At 37.0% G+C, this 18,038-nt stretch overlaps 1 protein-coding gene across 3 annotated transcripts in view; it reads left to right on the top strand.

Moving 5' to 3' along the window:
* Nucleotides 1-18,038, top strand: part of LOC127938466 (ryanodine receptor 3-like) — a 79,827-nt gene that overhangs the window by 55,111 nt on the left and 6,678 nt on the right. For 2 of the 3 annotated variants that reach the window (XM_052535098.1, XM_052535096.1), the window contains 31 exons: nucleotides 53-176; nucleotides 291-406; nucleotides 498-565; nucleotides 687-808; nucleotides 1,197-1,246; nucleotides 1,345-1,405; nucleotides 1,485-1,723; nucleotides 3,238-3,319; nucleotides 3,414-3,544; nucleotides 4,095-4,412; nucleotides 4,507-4,747; nucleotides 4,886-4,973; nucleotides 5,065-5,157; nucleotides 5,318-5,488; nucleotides 5,568-5,627; nucleotides 5,704-5,838; nucleotides 8,436-8,548; nucleotides 9,276-9,372; nucleotides 11,663-11,775; nucleotides 12,773-12,824; nucleotides 12,929-12,982; nucleotides 13,077-13,176; nucleotides 13,259-13,338; nucleotides 13,424-13,500; nucleotides 13,591-13,664; nucleotides 15,016-15,033; nucleotides 17,152-17,232; nucleotides 17,323-17,411; nucleotides 17,523-17,651; nucleotides 17,737-17,841; nucleotides 17,919-18,000. In XM_052535098.1, the coding sequence (XP_052391058.1) occupies nucleotides 53-176; nucleotides 291-406; nucleotides 498-565; nucleotides 687-808; nucleotides 1,197-1,246; nucleotides 1,345-1,405; nucleotides 1,485-1,723; nucleotides 3,238-3,319; nucleotides 3,414-3,544; nucleotides 4,095-4,412; nucleotides 4,507-4,747; nucleotides 4,886-4,973; nucleotides 5,065-5,157; nucleotides 5,318-5,488; nucleotides 5,568-5,627; nucleotides 5,704-5,838; nucleotides 8,436-8,548; nucleotides 9,276-9,372; nucleotides 11,663-11,775; nucleotides 12,773-12,824; nucleotides 12,929-12,982; nucleotides 13,077-13,176; nucleotides 13,259-13,338; nucleotides 13,424-13,500; nucleotides 13,591-13,664; nucleotides 15,016-15,033; nucleotides 17,152-17,232; nucleotides 17,323-17,411; nucleotides 17,523-17,651; nucleotides 17,737-17,841; nucleotides 17,919-18,000 (3,363 nt within the window). The remainder of the gene's footprint in view (nucleotides 1-52; nucleotides 177-290; nucleotides 407-497; nucleotides 566-686; nucleotides 809-1,196; nucleotides 1,247-1,344; nucleotides 1,406-1,484; nucleotides 1,724-3,237; nucleotides 3,320-3,413; nucleotides 3,545-4,094; nucleotides 4,413-4,506; nucleotides 4,748-4,885; nucleotides 4,974-5,064; nucleotides 5,158-5,317; nucleotides 5,489-5,567; nucleotides 5,628-5,703; nucleotides 5,839-8,435; nucleotides 8,549-9,275; nucleotides 9,373-11,662; nucleotides 11,776-12,772; nucleotides 12,825-12,928; nucleotides 12,983-13,076; nucleotides 13,177-13,258; nucleotides 13,339-13,423; nucleotides 13,501-13,590; nucleotides 13,665-15,015; nucleotides 15,034-17,151; nucleotides 17,233-17,322; nucleotides 17,412-17,522; nucleotides 17,652-17,736; nucleotides 17,842-17,918; nucleotides 18,001-18,038) is intronic. The other variant, XM_052535097.1, reaches the window with a different exon arrangement.

Below are 18,038 nucleotides of genomic sequence, written 5' to 3'. Positions count from 1 at the left end.
CCTGTCTAAGATATCCCAGATGCATTGACTCATTGTGTGTTGTCACTGAAAGGAGGAGGAAGTCATCCGTTGCTGGTACCATACGACACGCTGATGGCAAAGGAGAAGTACAGAGATCGAGAGAAGGCCCAGGAACTCTTTAAATTCCTGCAGGTCAATGGATACGCCATCAGCAGGTCAGTGTACTCTCAAATTCTGTCTTATATACTCAGAAAAAAACAGTACCATTCAAATGTTCACGGTCTGTACGGTTTATAATGAATGTTTTGTTTTTTTCTGTGCATATGCAGAGGTCTGAAGGACATGGAGCAGGATTCCTCTTCTATGGAAAAGAGGATCGCCTTTAAGTTTCTCAAGAGGCTCTTGAATTATGTCGATTCTGCACAGGAGTTTATTGCTCATCTTGGTGAGAAAAATGATGAATGTAACATATTGATGTACTGATAGAAAAATCTGAACATATCAAGCTCATCAGTTGTTTTCTCTGCATGACTTAGAGGCTATAGCTACCAGTGGGAAGACAGAAAAATCTCCCCATGATCAAGAGATCAAGTTTTTTGCTAAGGTAGCATTCAGTTCTCGAGCAAACACTCTCTTACCATATATAGAACAGTCTAGACACGTAATATTTCCGAAGTTAAAGCCCAGTTTTTACAAAGTTTTTCTCTTGATCGCTTTCAATGTAGGTTCTGCTGCCCCTCATAGATCAGTACTTCAAAAACCACTGCTTGTACTTCCTGTCATCCCCCAACATCAGCCTGAGCAGCAGCGGCTATGCATCCAACAAAGAGAAAGAGATGATCACCAGGTGCTGCTATTACAATAAAGCCAAAATCAGTTATAAGACCATATAAATCCATATCATATAAATGCATATGATATAAGTGCATCCTGAAAAAGTAGAATAATAGGTAACTAGTTAACTTTCAAAAAAATAATAGTATAAATCTGGTATAAAGATTCCCATATTTATTCGGCGATGTCAGAATTCTGATTCCATCAGTGTATATACTGAATTCAGTGAAATACAGGCTTTTCACATTTTCATAAAGTGGCACTAACATTTTAAAGGAGCCATGATGCTTTGAAGTCTCTGACATTTATTTATTAATTATTTTTTTGCATATTCTTTGCATAATTTGAATGCAAGGATTGTTTCATTTACTGTCATACTAACTTAAACCATTCTTTCTTAGTCTATTCTATAAGCTGGCAGCCCTTGTCAGACATAGAATATCACTCTTTGGTGAGACATTTCAAGCATATTCAAATACTTTTTATAACTGAGCTTCATTTTGCTCCGCGAAATTCATTCCGCAGCTTTAAGACTGTCTGTTCTTTCAGGAAGTGACTCCACCACCATGGTGAGCTGCTTGCACATCCTGTCACGCTCACTGGACTTCAGGTAGTAAGCAAAATCTCAGTGCAACTCGAATCATTAACCAGCCAACGGTGTCTTAAACTGATTCTGTTTTGACCCATAGGACTGTGATGAAGTCTGGCTCAGAGCTGGTGAAGGCTGGTGTCCGGACGTTCTTCGACAATGCAGCAGAAGACCTGGAGAAGACTCTGGAGAACTTAAAGCTAGGGAAGATGGGTCAGTCACGCACACAGATGAAGGGCGTTACCCACATCATCAGCTACACCTCAGCGGCCCTGATGCCCGTCCTGACGGTTCTTTTTCAGCATATCACCCAATACCAGTTTGGAGCGGAGCTGCTTTGTGAGTCAGCTGTTCTTTGACCTAAGATGTTAGTTTTATGAGTCAATTCTTAGATCTCATCTCATAATGAGAAACGCATGTATTTAAGACTTTTTTAAGAACTTCAGTCACAGTCTTCGCAGTCTGTAAGTACGTTTACATATTACATATGTAAAGGATTTGCCACTGATGATTCAAAACTTTGAGTAGTGCTTGTTGTTTGTTGTTTCTCCGATCACAAATGCAGACATGTTTATGCAATAAATAATAAATAATGTTATTTTTTAGCGATATCATATGATCCTTTAAAATATTATTAATAGAAAGTCTCTCATTATTATGGATACTAATACATACATTTTTATTTATATAAATATCTTTTTTTTTTTACGTTCTTTCCTCAATAGCTGTGTCCAAATTCAGGGTCTGCATCCTCCTTAGGATCCTTCCTACCCGGTTGAAGGAGGATGGGTCCTCCGACGACCGCAAAAACCGGAAGTCGGTGTTTGTGAATTTGGACAGCCTACCCTTCTTTCAGTTCCCTCCCTTAACCGTTGCTCATATCCTGTCGCCTAGCAACCGTGACAGCGCCAAGCAAGACGCCGGTGAAGAGCTCATCGTTCTCTCCCCGGAGCTTTATAAACACTTCTGTCTGCTCTTTCGTCCTTAGAAGCGTTAAAACAGCTTCAATCACTAACAAATAAGCTGTGTGTAAGGGGATATTCACACAGGCAGTAAGGAAGAAGCTAGTTTACAAAAGTAAACGTTTTTTTTTTTTTTTTTTTTTTTTTTTTTTACATATACACGTACACATGTAAAAAAAATGCTTAACGCTAAAACAAAATGCCTAACTAGAAAACCACTGAAAATATATATTTTTGAAAAGCCAGTTTTTAAAAAAACATCGAAAATAATACTCCTCCCCCACTCCGCTACTGCTCGCTTCGTCCTGCCGAAAAGAATTATGGGATAGGTAGGACGCGAAAGGATCCACCACACCCATCCTTCGAATTCGGGGAAAAGGAGGACGCATTTGTGGGCCGCATTTGAAGGATCCTACGAATTTGGACAGCCTTCGTCGCGGCGCTGTGACGTAACATCCTTCAAATGCGTCCTCCGAAGGATGTAGACCCTGAATTTGGACACAGCCAATATTAACTCATAATTATGGGAAAAAAATTATGTCATATATCATTATATCATTATAATATATATTAAAATATATCATTATGATTTAATTTCTCAGTTAGATGAGATGCTTAGTCATAATGACTACCAGAATTAAAATTTTTTCCAGAATTTATTTTTATTAATGAGCTGCCATGGAAATGAGGAAAGAGGATTTTAATGACTTTTCCATAGAAAATTAATTAAGTTTGTGTAAGCTTGCCTTTTGCAAGAGTTATTTTCAATTTGTTATTTTGAATTATCTCATAATTTGGCAGTCCAGTTGCATGTTTTTTAAATATTTTTTAGCGTACTATTTACTATTTACTATTTAGCGTAAGGAAAATAATTGCACTTGAATGTTTCAGTGGATGACATTCAGCTGTCCTGCTACCGTATCCTGACCAGCCTCTACTCTTTGGGCACTGGCAAGAACATCTATGTAGAAAAGTAAAAAAAATATATATATTTTTGAGGGAACTTTTTGTTTAGTTTTCGATCCGTTTCTTCGTGAAACTAAGATGACTATGTTTGGTTTTTACAGACAGCTTCCAGTGCTGGGCGAATGTTTATCTACTCTGGTTGGAGCCATGCCTGTTGCATTCCTGGAACCCCACCTAAATATGCACAATCCCCAATCTGTCTTCAACACCAAGACACCAAGAGAACGAGCTAGTGAGTATATTTGGAAGGAACGGAGACTACCGTATTTTTCGGACTATAAGTTGCACCTGAGTATAAGTCGCATCAGTCCAAAAATACGTCATGACGAGGAAAAAAACATATATCAGTCATATTTATTTAGAACCAAGAACCAAGAGAAAACATTACCGTCTACAGCCGCGAGAGGGCGCTCTGTGCTGCTCAGTGTAGACTACAGGAGCACAGAGCAGTATAGAGCGTCCTCTGGTGGCTGTAGACGGTAATGTTTTCTATTGGTTCTTTTCTCTCGGTTCATGTCAAATTAATTTTGATAAATAAGTCGCAACTGACTGTAAGTCGCAGAACCAGCCAAACTATGAAAAAAGTGTGACTTATGGTCCGGAAAATACGGTATTTTCATTAATTTGGTTTTCGGTGAGAAATCATACAATGAAAATATGGTTCATTTGCAGCCGATCATAATAGGCAGATCGATCTTTTGGTGACAGTGGAATTTCTTTTTCTAAAGAAAAAAAAAGATAATCTGATAAATTTGTTGCCATAATATTGAATATTTTTTCAGTTTTGAGCATGCCAGACACTGTGGAGGAGATGTGTCCTGAGATGCCCGATCTGGACAGCCTGATGAAGGACATTGGTGACATTTCTGAATCCGGAGCACGCTACGCAGAGATGCCACAGGTCATCGAGGTCATCCTGCCCATGTTGTGTAACTACCTGTCTTACTGGTGGGCAAAAGGCCCAGAAAGCTCCCCAGATAATTCCAATTGCAGCACAACTGTCACATCTGAGCATCTCAGTCTAATTCTGGGCAATATCCTTAAGATTCTCAATAACAACCTTGGCATTGACAATGCCCCGTGGATGAAAAGACTTGCAGGTAAGACTGAACTTAAACTAGCGGTGAATAGCATGCTCTGTTAAAGGATGATTGCAGTGCCTTCTCAAACATCTGTAAACTCTCTCCTGTTTAGTATACACCCAGCCTATCATTAGCAAGGCTAGCCCAGATCTTCTTAGAACACACTTCCTGCCAACGCTGGAGAAACTGAAGAAGAAGACAGTGAAGATAGTGGCTGAGGAGGAGCTGCTTAGGTCTGAAAGCAGGACAGACACTCAGGAAGCTGAACTGCAGATTCTGGATGAGTTTGCTGTTCTCTGCAGGGATCTGTATGCCTTCTATCCAATGCTCATCCGTTATGTGGACAACAACAGGTATTTATGTTATGACGTCAGAGGGAGTTGATGGCCACTGCCAAATTTTGGGTATAATTGCTGCTTTAAAAAATGCTGCTAAATGTACAATCCACAGAGATCACTTTTAACTAATAATTTCATTTGATTTTTGCCTAGATCCAAATGGCTGAAGCAACCTGATTCAGATTCAACTGAACTTTTCAAAATGGTGTCAGAGATTTTCATCCTTTGGTGTAAATCTCATGTAAGTTCTGTGTAGGGCTTCAACAAATATTAGTAAGAATTTGCTAATTATTTCAAGATTTCCCAAACTGGTTTCTGCTCTTTGTTTATAGAACTTTAAAAGGGAAGAGCAAAATTTTGTGGTGCAAAATGAAATTAACAACCTGGCATTCCTCACTGGAGACAGCAAGACGAAGATGTCAAAAGTAAGTGTGATTTAAAGTAATTGCAAGCTATATTGGACCCAAAATCTCTGAGCTAACTATGTAGTGATGCCAACGTGGAAATATCCTCTGGGGACATGTGTTCATGAAAATAAAAAGGCATTATAAGTCTTATGTTTGATATATTGCTTTGTAAAACCAGTCTGGAGGTCAAGACCAAGAGAGAAGAGGAAAAAAGAGAAGAGGAGAGTTGTACTCCATCCAGACTTCCCTCATCTTAGCAGCTCACAAGAAGATGTTGCCCATTGGTCTGAACATGTGCACTCCTGGAGACCAGGAGCTCATTTCCCTTGCCAAGATCCGCTACAGTCTGGTGAGTGTATTTCTTGTTGTTTTAATTATGCTTTATTGGAGATCTGTAACAAACCTCAAACTGTTTCTCTGTTTAACAGAAAGACACAGATGACGAGGTTAAGGATTACTTGAGGAAGAACCTCCATCTTCAGGAGAAGGTCTGGAGAAGCAAATCACAATCTCACATACATGATTAGATGCTGATATGTTGACATTGGCTTATTCCCATCACAGTCAGCAGATCCAGCAGTGCAGTGGCAGCTGAACCTCTACAAAGATGTTGTGGTGAAGAATGAGGGACCTCCAGACCCAGAGCAAAACGTGGAGAGAGTTCAGGCCATCTCCGCTGCTGTCTACCACCTTGATCAGGTACAACAGCCATAAAAATTAAATTCACCCATGCTATGTAATGTCCTTCCTCATCTACAGTACCTACTCTGTATCAGCATCCTTATTTTTTGGTTAACACTTCACAGTAATGTTCAATTTGTTAAACTAGGTTCATGAACAATGAGCAATACTTCTGGAGTCTAAGGGTATTTTTGGGGCCTTGAGAAGTTTTGTCATGCCCTGACATTTGTGCTTTTTTCAGTTTCTTATAAATATCTAAATGGGTAAAGTCTAATATCACTGTAATCAGCACAAACTGGGCTATAATAATATGTGAAACCCATGCATGTACATGATTGTATTTTTGAGAAAAAAAATGTTATGCATGGTTAGTGAAAAACTAAAAATGTTAAATCACTTGAATAAGGGAATAAAACACATACATAAAATTGGTTGCCGGAAAAGTTGAGAACTGGAGCTTGTAGCCTAGAATTTTTCTTTCTGAATGATGTGAAAATCATCTTGTTTACTCACTCACAGAAAACAATATATTGATTTAAATTTTCTAAAACACTTTTTGTTGGTAAAAGTCATATGCGAGTAGGCGTCAACTATCATGAATATCATTGTGATTTACACCTGAGAAGACAAAGGCCTGCATAATGAGCTGCATAATGAGCCTCTCATTCAACTGTGCTACTGTGAGTGAGGACTTACAAGAAAGAGAACAAAATAAAAGTATATAATTTTATGTTTGTAGTTTATTAAGAATATATTTAATTATCCCACAACATAATTTAATATCCACTTGGGGGAGCAGTTAAACAGTTTATTAGGGACAATCAAAGCTGACTTTCAAATTTTTTGGCATCCTTTCTCTAGTCACACAATCCTTCAGAAATCCTTTTAACAATCTTATTTTCTACCAAATAAACCCCATTTATTATCATCATTATTATTATTATTATTATTATTATTAATGTTGAAAAGAGCTGATAATATTTTTCAGGTTTTTTTAGGGGGAATAAATCGAAAGAACTGCATTGTTTTTACATTTGTTAGAGTTATCTCTATTTGTCACATTTATATTATTTACATCAAGCTTTTGAATGGTATAGTATTGTATATTGTTATTAAAACTTCATAATGTTTCACTTGATTATACATTTAGTCAGGAATTATAGTTTGGAAAAAGTATTTGGAAAAAGTCTAACTAGTAAAATGTTTACACGTTATGTGAAAACTAGTACAAATAAATAAAGAGAGACTTACTCTGTTTATGATCTCTGCTGAATAAAGTGCTTCATTCTTTTTTCTGAGGAAATACATTTCTCAAATCCTCAACCACATCACATCTTTTTGGGGTGAATTATGTCTTAGTCCTCTCATCGCGAAGCAAACAGTAAAATAAAATAAAAACTTGAAGAATAGTCTCGCTGCTTTTTCTTCTGTGTGCATGTATTCAAGCCGCGCGCTTCAGTTTGAATCTGAATAGCGTGTTCAGCGCGGGGGCGTGGTCACATTAAATATAATGAGCGGAGATATGAAAAATAGACATCGCGTTGTTTTCATATGGATTACTTTATCTCAGAATATTTGTTTTCGGCAGCACTTGTTTAGTTTAAAAGTAGACATTCCAGGCTTTCTATAGATATCTCTCTCATGTCTCTTCGTTGAGTATTCACGGAGTTACAGTTCATTTTAATGAAATGTTTGTACATGACGATCAGCGGAGACAAAGACTGTAGACAGCGCACCTTGTTTGTTATCTTTATTTTATAAGTGCACAAAGGTTTTTTGTTATTATGTCTGTATCCAAAAAAAACTAGACCCTTTACAGATTCGATTGATGTATTGCTCTTATCTGTACGATTAAAACTGAGAGTGAAATTTAAGTTCTTTTCGGGGTTATCAGGTGAAAATGACTCAAAACGCATATATGCGTTAATCGACTCGAAAGGGTTAAAATATGCAATTAAATTTTAATATTTATTGTTTTACTCCTAATAAATGCTGTAACAAACGTTCATTGTTAGTTGACGATACCGGATGCATTAACTCATGTTACAAATTAAACCGACTGTAATTGTAAAGAGGTACCACTAATTACTGAAATCACAAACTGTGTTTAGTTTATCCAGAGATTTAGTCTTAAGTGAGATTTATACATACTGAATGAATACGCTTTCCACTCATGTATGGTTTATTAGGATCGGACAATATTTGGCCGAGATATATCTTTTTGAAAATCTGGAATCTGAGGGTGTAAAAAAAAACTAAATACTGAGAAAATCACCTTTGAATTTGTCCAGGTGAATTCTTAGCAATGCATATTACTAATCAAAAAGTAAGTTTTTATATATTTACAGTAGGAAATTTACTGAATAGCTGCACGGAAATTGATCTTTACTTAATATCCTGATGATTTTTGGCATAAAAGAAAAATTGATAATTTTGACCCATGCAATATTTTTTTGCCTATTGTGGTCCAGAGTCACATTTAGCTTCCTTCTTTTTTACCGCCTATTTTTGTCTTCAACAGCAAGTAGACTAATACATTTTAATTAAAGTTTTTAATCACACTCAGAAATAAAACATTTATTTGTGTCACAAAATTACATACATTTCACTCTCAGGTTGAGCAGCCGCTGAGGAATAAGAAGATGGTGTTTCAAAAGCTGCTGTCGAAGCAAAGAAAGCGTGCCGTGGTTGCCTGTTTCCGCATGGCACCACTCTACAACTTACCAAGGTATGCCCTTGAAAGCCTTTAAATTACAATGTCAGCTTTTGCAATATTCATTCACAGCATTCAGCTTTAAAATATACTGACTCAGTAGGTACTTGTGAAAGTTTTCTTAATAGTTATTCCTTCCTTCCATATGCGTCTTTATGCCTTCTGTACTCCCTCTAGTGCCATCCTGTTGAAATGTGCTGCAAAAGTGTTTTTATTGGTGTTTTTTCATGCTCCTTTCTTCTTCCTCCTAAAACCTCTCCCTTTCTGTTGTCTCCATAACACACTTCAGATACAAAAATAATAATTACTTCCTGAATGGCTATCGGTACGTTTGGCTGGAAAAGGTGTACCATACCTCCAGCTTTGACCGTCTGTTCTCCATGCTAACGGTAATGTCAGACTAAGAGAACTCATGATCCCAACCTCCTCGTCCTCCTCTTCCATTCTCCAAGGGCTGAGCACAAGCATACAGTTAGCGCCGTCACTCTGAATGGTCACCTTCCGTTTCTGGTGGGTCTCTTCGCTTTATGTAGCGTTGGGAAGTTTCAGGGTGGGTGGAAGGTTCTGGACCTCAAGTATCCTTTTGTGCAACAATGATCATTTAAATGGTAGTTTTCATGGACTTCCTCATTAAGGTGACCAGTCAGATGAGGCCATGGACTGTACATCTTCCTCTCACACCACAGAATGCACCTCCTTCCTTCATCTTCCTCTTAACCTCCCTCTCCCCCCCACTCTTCAGGCATCGCTCAATTAACCTCTACCTCAGTGGCTATCAAAGACTTTGGATAGAGACAGAGGAGTACTCCTTTGAGGAGAAGCTAGTGCAGGACCTGGCAGTAAGTACCGGGCGGGCATCAGCGCTGCCCTGTGTGCTGTGTGTGCCCGCTGGTGCCTTCTCGGCGGCCGAATGCTCTGTGGCCAGCACTGTGCCCGCTAAGGTGCGGGAGCACGTCTCTGCCCGCCTCATGTACTCATCCTGGCCTGTGTTCAGCTCTGCTGGTTACGTGACACACTACCGACCGAGGCACAGCAGCCAAGGCATGCATGAGTTTCGGCTGAGCCTCAGTTCCCGCCATCTCACTAGAAAAGCAGTCCGTTTCAGCGCAGCCGTGGTAAGAGGAGCGGACGTTCCCCGCGACGCTCTGGTTTATTCTTTGGGTGTCGTCTTTCTTTCGTAAGTCTCGTTTGTTGTGAGAGTCGGTGGCATGTTCACCTCATGTAGAGATCATGTGTCAGCCAAAGTTGAGTCGGCAGTGTAAATCGACCCGCCTGATTTGCGCGTCTTAAATGAGAATATATAACATATTATTATTTATATTTAGTGCTTTCAAACGATTAATCGCGATTTATCACATCCAAATTAAAAGTTTTGTTTACATAATAAATGAGTGTGCACTATGCATATTTATGTATATATAAATAAAAACACATGCATGTATATATTTAAGATAAATATTTAAGTTTAAATATATATATATATATATATATATATATATATATATATATATATATATATATATAATATAAAATATAATAATATAAATATATAAATATAATACAACATTTTCAATATATATATATATATATATATATATATATATATATATATATATATATATATATATATATATATATATATATATATATATATAGAACAAAAATGTTTATTTTGGAAGCAATTAATCACATTTAACCATTTGACAGCTCTATTTATAATGTGTTTCATATTTAGCAGGAATTCTTTTGAGCGCTGATGAATTATTTAATTACTCTGGAATAAATTCTTAGTAATATTATTATTATTAGTATTAATATAATGGTAAACATTGATAATTGGGAATTGTGAAGACACCCTTTTCGTAATATTTAATATTTGTTTGTTAATGAAAAATGTTAATTTACAGCAGTATGTTACACTTAACACACATTACAAAGCCATTTCCATTGCCATGTGAATTTGCATGTTTATCCTGAGCTGGTCATTGGATCCTGTGTAATTCTGGAGCATCCAACAAGGCCCCAGTGAGCATGCTCAGGCCACTATGTCATCCCATCAAGTGTTTCTCAGCTGAGGCCCAGTGGACTTCCAGGATCCAGCAAATTTAGCCCAGTTGTGCAACACATCTGGTCCAAGTAAAGTCACATATCAGTAGTTTCTTAAGTTTAAATATTGGATTTAAAGTCACTTCACAAGGCCTGAACAGAGAAAACTGATCTTGATTACATTTACAGTAAGTGTGTCTTTGTGTAAAATAACTGCATGTCTAATATAAATCCAGAGCCTCTTGCAGAAAATCAGGAAGCAAACTATTGGAAGCATAATAGTGAAAATGACTGGATTGAAACTAAATTGCATAAAGTATCAAATGTGTTTATTTCATATGTTTGTGGTCAGAGCAGGGAGAACAGCTTTTAGTGTTTTAATGAGGAAGTGTATGTGATGTAATGGTTTGATTTGTAATACTGTAGAAGTTATTTGTTTAGGGCTGTGCACCATTTAGAATTGAGAATTTAGCTCCTAAATTTGAACTGAAGTAGAACAGAAAGCAGAAATGTAAATGTAATTTGAAGTTCAAAGAAATTCATAGTAGTTTTTTAAAACATTTAATTTTTTCATAATGAATTACCCATAAACAAGTTATCATACATGCAATGTATGAAATATAGATAATGGTAATTTTAATGCAAGTCTTATTTTCCAGACTGCTATAATTGATCTCTTCAAACAGTTTACAAGACTTACAGTAGAAGTGATCTGCCATGAATTTGCTTTTGTGTTGACCACTTTTAAATTTCTTTGTATTGCAATTCACTAATTTCCTTTGCTCCTTGTTCCAATTCCTCATCCTACAGGACATGGGCAACTGAATTAAAATTTACACTTAATTGAAAGGGAGCCAATTCTTAAATTCTGAATTTAGCCTAGCCCTGGGTAGAGAAGCATGGTTTGAGTGAGAGGATGATTGCAGTGTTAGAGTGTGTTCGTGCATCATCAACAGCTGTCACAGAAAACAATGTCTATAAAATTAGACTTTTGATTATAGTTATAGGAAAAAAGCTGAAGTTAGAAAAAAAAATGTTGATTGTGGGAAATGCTGTTTTTATAACTTTTATAACTTCCTGCAGAAAACTCACATGACTGTGGTAGAGGAAGAAGAGGAAGAAGAAGCTGAAGTTCAGCCGGACCCTCTTCATCAGCTCATCCTTCACTTCAGTCACAATGCTCTGACAGAAAGAAGGTGAAGTTTTCATATATAAGTACATAGATGTAAATACTTACTATTAAAAGGGGTCATGTGATGTTATTTCAACTTTTGCTTTTTCTTTGGAGTGTCACATGCTCTTATAAAGAAGATCTGCATAAAGAAGATCTGTGAAGTGAAATCTTCCTAAAATACCTCATTGAAAACACGCTCTCTACGTCACGAGGGAAGATTGCATAATGCCGCCCAAATGTTCATGCAAAGAAAGAAGGCGTAACTTTAATTCTCGCTGTTGCCGCCGCCGCCATGTTGAGTTCCTGTGTGTTTCCTTGTGCCTTCCAATAGAGGACAAAACTAGAAATCAGTGGTTAAGTTGTATTTACAACACTGTTCCAGAAGAGTTCAACACAAATATTCAGATGTGTTTATGGAGGAGTTTTGAGCAATGTAAAGTAGCGCTTGTTGTTTGTTTTTTGTTGTTTCTCCAATCACAAATGCAGACATGGTTTTATGTTTATGTGGCACGATGAAAACAACACAATATGTAAAAAGACAGTATAAGTCAGCGGTTCTCAATTCCAGTCCTCGCGCCCCCCTGCTCTGCACATTTTGTATGTTTCTCTTATCGCTTCAGATGTTTGTTCTATTCGAACAGAAGTGCCCTGCAAAGTGGACATCACAGGATATTCTGCCATGATTCCACTCCGAAGTGAAGTTTGTGAGACATGAATTAAATTGTATTTATTTACAGAGTTATATGATGTCACACTTGTCCATGTGTGAAGATGTTGTGCAGCGCAAATCCATGAATGAATGTTCCGAAGTGAAGTAAACTAAACTAACTAAAACAAAAGATTTGAAAAATAGTGTTTTTTAAAACTTAAACTGCATAAATACATTTGATTACACCAAATACACAAAATAATATATATTTTCTTTAGCAACATCATATGACCCCTTTAAATACTTACTCACTAAATAAATACTATTCAATAATAGATAAACAACGATCTATTTTTATTAATTTTTTTAGTTTCCTAGAAGAGGATCCACTCTACATTGCTTACGCTGATATGATGGCAAAGGTCAGTGTTGTATTTAATGAAATGAATCCTTAATTTATATCAGTCCTCCTTAATTTGTATTGTTAATATTTTAAAGAGTTTCAATACAATAATATAATTTATAGAGCTGTGCCGAGAATGAGGAAGAGGAAGAGGAGGGAAAAGAAAAAACGTTTGAGGTATGAAATTCCTGGATTTGAATGAAAGTAGCAAAAAAAATGTAAGCAGTAAGCAGTTTAAATTTCAACACTTTGTCGTATCATCGTATCACAGGAAAAAGAAATGGAGAAGCAGAAGATTCTTTACCAGCAGGCCAGACTTCACGCCAGAGGGGCTGCTGAGATGGTGCTACAGATGATCAGTGCCAGTAAAGGTACACATCTGTATTTCTGCCCGCTTCTGCTCTCTCTAAAATCTTAATGGGATTTCCTAAAGCAGCATTTGTTTGATTGCAGGCCGACTTGGTCCCATGGTGACTGGCACCCTTAAACTGGGCATTTCTATCCTAAATGGAGGCAACGTTCTTGTCCAGCAGGTAAAGAGCTTGACTGGCTAGATGTTAGTTGTGTCCCCTAGTAAAAGTAATCTTGGTAAATGTGTGTTAATGCTGTATATTTTAGAAAATGCTGGATTATTTGAAGGAAAAACGAGATGCGGGCTTCTTTAAAAGTTTATCTGGACTAATGATGTCATGCAGGTGCGTGTGAACGTATTCTTGTACTTATCAGTGTTGCCCTACAGTGATTATTAATTTGGAATAATTTTATAAATTCTGTATCTCTGGCAGTGTGCTGGATTTAAATGCGTTTGAAAGGCAAAATAAGGCAGAAAGTCTTGGGATGGTGACTGAAGAGGGGTCAAGTAAGCCAATAAGCTTTATTCTTCTCTAGCTGCACTTTTAATGTGAACTGTTTTGATAACAGGACATGCATTTGATTTCTCCTGCTATTATACTACAAAACAGCCAGGTTTTGTGTTTGTATACTATGTATATGCAGAGTATATTTGCTTCTTTTTAGTATGTACAGCATTGGCAATGGCATCAGTTCTGGTCCTTCCTTTGGTTAGCTGGCAAATGCTGCACCCTAATAACCTGTCAAGTGCACTGTTATTGTGTACGTGGATTCACTGCAACATGTGGAAGTTGCAGTATTCTCCTCATGCAATGCCAAATGTCTATGGGATGCCATTAACATTAAATGCTTTATTGTCCAGTAATTAAAGGGCTTCATCTTCAAAGGTGAAATGAAGGAACACAGTGGTGTGATGATGCTATGCACAACAACTTTAGACAAAGCAATGCAATAATTGGCACGCTCCTCATTAATGCGAAACAATGGAAAATATCTAAAGATAAATATATGAATATAGTTGCTGAAGTTATTTCCGACAGGGGTGATGTAAATGTTTTAGTTTTTTTCTTCTTCATTGTTTGGTTTGCCTGGGACTTAATTTTTTACCCCGACATTCTGTAATCTGTCCAGATATTTAGATTTTTTTCAGTAGATTATATTACTGTTACACAGTAATGTGAATAATTCCATCCATAATTCCATTTTTTCTATTATTAAAATTAAATTAACAGAGTGTAACAAAAACTTCTATATATTATTATTACAAATTTAAGTATTTTGTTTTTATCATTAGTTTTATACAACTGAGGACATTTTTATACAGCTTTATATAAAATCTAATTTCAGTTTTTTTACTCTTTTGATTTTGGGGTGAAATCCAACCCAGATGTTTACAACCCACATATATTCTTGAAAGGCTTAGTGATATGGCTTAGCCATATTTCTGAATTTGGTGGGTCAGATATCATATGAAAGGCAACATAGTTTAAGTATGATACAGAACATAACTAAAACCACTGCACTGGAAATAATACTAACACCATCTTTAACCTCTGATTTTGCAGGATGACCCTATACTCACAACTAAACAAATAAAGCCTTGTTTGATCCCAGTTAATAGTATGACATATATGTGTAACACAGTATGTGGTCCAGCTTTTAATTTCATTATGTATTGCATATAGGCCTTATATTCCATGAAACACATCTGAACTCTGTCTGTCAACATCTGTAACTGCATGTCCATCCTCTCTCTAAAAGTTCAAAGACTCTTCTTTTTTCTTTCTGAAATTCAGTCTTTCTCCATTTGCTTATGTCTGCTCTCTGTTTGTTTTCCATCATTTTATACTGGATTGCAGTCAACATGACAGAGCGGGGTAAATATAGTTTAGCTACTCATTTCGCAATGCTCTACCCTGGCATGTCGCCATTTCTCAAAACTTTCCCCTCTCCCCTGCTATTGGTGATATGAATGCCAACTCTTCAGCGCTGGCTTGTAGAGACTAATGCATGCTGACACAGAATTAAGACAGAACTAAGAATAAAGCCAGGCTCATTTACCAACCCTAACTTTACTAAACTAGTTCACTAAATGGGAACATTTTGTTTTCCATGTGAACATTATGAATAATCTGTACTCATACATTGTTGAAAAAAAAATGAATACATGTTCGAAGAGGTGTACACTAAGCTAAAGAGTATACCAGAGGTACAAAATGAGCAAAGAGCTTTGCCATGCTGTGAATCTAGGGCTATTTCACAAAGCTGGATTCTTACATCCCTGCTGAAAAATCCAGCATTGCTGGTCACCAGCAAAAGGTATGTTTTGCATGCAGGGACCAGTATGGGATACTGGTTGCTGGTCCCCAACATGGGAAGCAGGTGTGCTGGTGGACCAGCGTAAGCCAGAACTACTTCTCTCTGTTTATGTCTATTTTCTGTTTATGAAGAATCACAAAGGTACTGGGTTACTCCGCAGCGGTACCCTCGAAGCAATCTAAAATAGTCCGAATATAAACACTTATTATAGGTGCACCCTAGTGATTCAGGACAAGCCAAAAACACGGTTTGGAAAATGGTTTGGAAAATGGATTCATGGTGTACTCGCTTATTATATACATTTTTCTACATTTTGAACACAAACAAAGTTACGGGCCGCAGCTCTGATTGGTTATTTTTTACCGTGAGCGATGGAGTTTCTGCAAATGGCAATAGGACCACTGGGAGGAGCCAGAGGAGCTTGATTTTTTCACAGATTATCTGTCTCATATTCTACTGTAAGGACAGAATGACAGGTTTAATAAATATGTAAAAAATATGTTTTTACAAAAGTTCCCTACAGCACCTTTTAAAGACCAGTTATGTAATGAATTTCAATAAAGTATTTTAAGAAACTAGTATAAGAAGAAGAAAAAAAAAGCATGATGCAGGTTACATATTTAACGGCACAGTAAAACCCTGTGTTAAACAGTGCTTGGTTTTCATATGGTCCCAATCCATAGAGTAAAAGTAACACTGAAGCAGTGTTGCAGTTGGTGTCCATAAGGTGTCTTCCCACTTGGCCCTTAACTTTGGTTCAGTTACTTCTACTTCAGCAGTTGCAGTTGCTATCAATGCTATAATTATTGTCTAAAATATTTCATGCTCCTGACTGCAGTGGCATAACTTTTATTATGTACACATTTTGAAATCATTGACTGACAGCTGTATTTTGACACATGAGTTCTCAAATTAGCTTTAAAGTCTTTAAAAACACCAATTTCCAATTTTAAACTTTCATTATCAAGAGCTCTTTTTATTGAACAAACAAAATTATATTGATGTATTACAATAAATCATGTTTTAATCTTAGGGTATATGGTTTCCGCATCATGAATCAGTTAAATCTAGAAATATGCTAGTAAAAACAATGCTTGAGCCTAAAGACGCTGCTGGTATACAGACAACTGACCTACTCACACTCAATCCTGTAAGACCATGCTGGTGAACCAGCTTTACCAGCTCCACTGTGCTGTTCCACCAGCTACACCAGCACTGACCAGCATAAACAAGCCTGGACCAGATTGGAGTTCATGCTGGTTTATGCTGGACTTTTCAGCAGGGATGGCTAACTTTCACAAGTATGGCTTTGAAACAATATGATACAAAAGGTTCTCCGCTTTATGTGTGCAGTATTAAATTATTAAAGTCATGTCAAGTATTACTGTAAATTATTTCCAGCATATACTGTACACCATTCTTTTGAAAGTTACCTCGCTAACCCAGCTTCTTGAAATCTCTGTCATTTCTGTGTATTTATTGACAAGGTTTTCATTTTTTCCAGTCAGTTCTTGGGATGCAGTTGCAAGCGTGCAATCTAAAGCTCTTCATCCTAAGTGAAGCAAGCCCCCCAAAAAAGTGCTAGTCACCTGCTTGCTTGAAACCGATGTAAATTTGTCTTTTAGTTTGGCTTTAAATATGCAGCCCAGAAATAATTGCAGTTCTCATGTTTCAAGGTTCGAAAGTCCTACAAAATGATGACTTTACGAAGGATCTATTCAGGTTTTTGCAACTTCTGTGCGAGGGACACAATAATGGTAATACTAGAATTTGTTTTTGATTGTTTTGTTTTCTATTTATTGCTAGCCACTCTTTACTATTTATTGTTTACATTTTAAATTCAACAGATTTCCAAAACTTCTTGCGGACACAGACCGGAAACACTACTACTGTCAACATCATCATTAGCACTGTGGACTACTTGTTACGTCTACAGGTAACACAAACTACATAAAGAGTTTCATCTGAAAAAAAAAACTAAAAGACATAGCCTTGAGTCTACTCAACTTCGGTCCTCTGTTATGGCCGTTCTTCTTGTCACCACCAGGAATCTATAAGTGATTTTTATTGGTATTACTCTGGGAAAGATGTCATGGATGAGGCTGGGCAACTTAACTTCTCCAAAGCTTTGGCAGTAGCCAAACAAATCTTTAACTCGCTCACTGAGTACATTCAGGTAATGCAAATACTCTATACTACTACACTATATTAGAGTTCAGTGAATGTCTGTGCATTTCATAATACTGTGTTTTCTATTTTAGGGCCCTTGTATTGGGAATCAGCAAAGTTTGGCACACAGCAGGTTGTGGGATGCAGTGGTCGGATTCCTGCATGTTTTTGCAAACATGCAAATGAAACTGTCACAGGTAACCAGTCAGGGCACTGGTAATGTGTAGCATTACCAAACATGATGCCTCTTAACAATTAATGTCATTTATTTCAGGATTCTAGTCAAATCGAGTTATTGAAAGAGCTGATGGATTTGCAGAAAGATATGGTGGTCATGATGTTATCTCTTCTGGAGGGTGAGTTATTTTTTCTTTAGAACATCATAATGGAACTT

The sequence above is a fragment of the Carassius gibelio genome, chromosome A20 (assembly GCF_023724105.1).
Source record: "Carassius gibelio isolate Cgi1373 ecotype wild population from Czech Republic chromosome A20, carGib1.2-hapl.c, whole genome shotgun sequence".
NCBI lineage: Eukaryota > Metazoa > Chordata > Actinopteri > Cypriniformes > Cyprinidae > Carassius > Carassius gibelio.
This window is presented reverse-complemented; position numbering and strand designations above follow the sequence as displayed.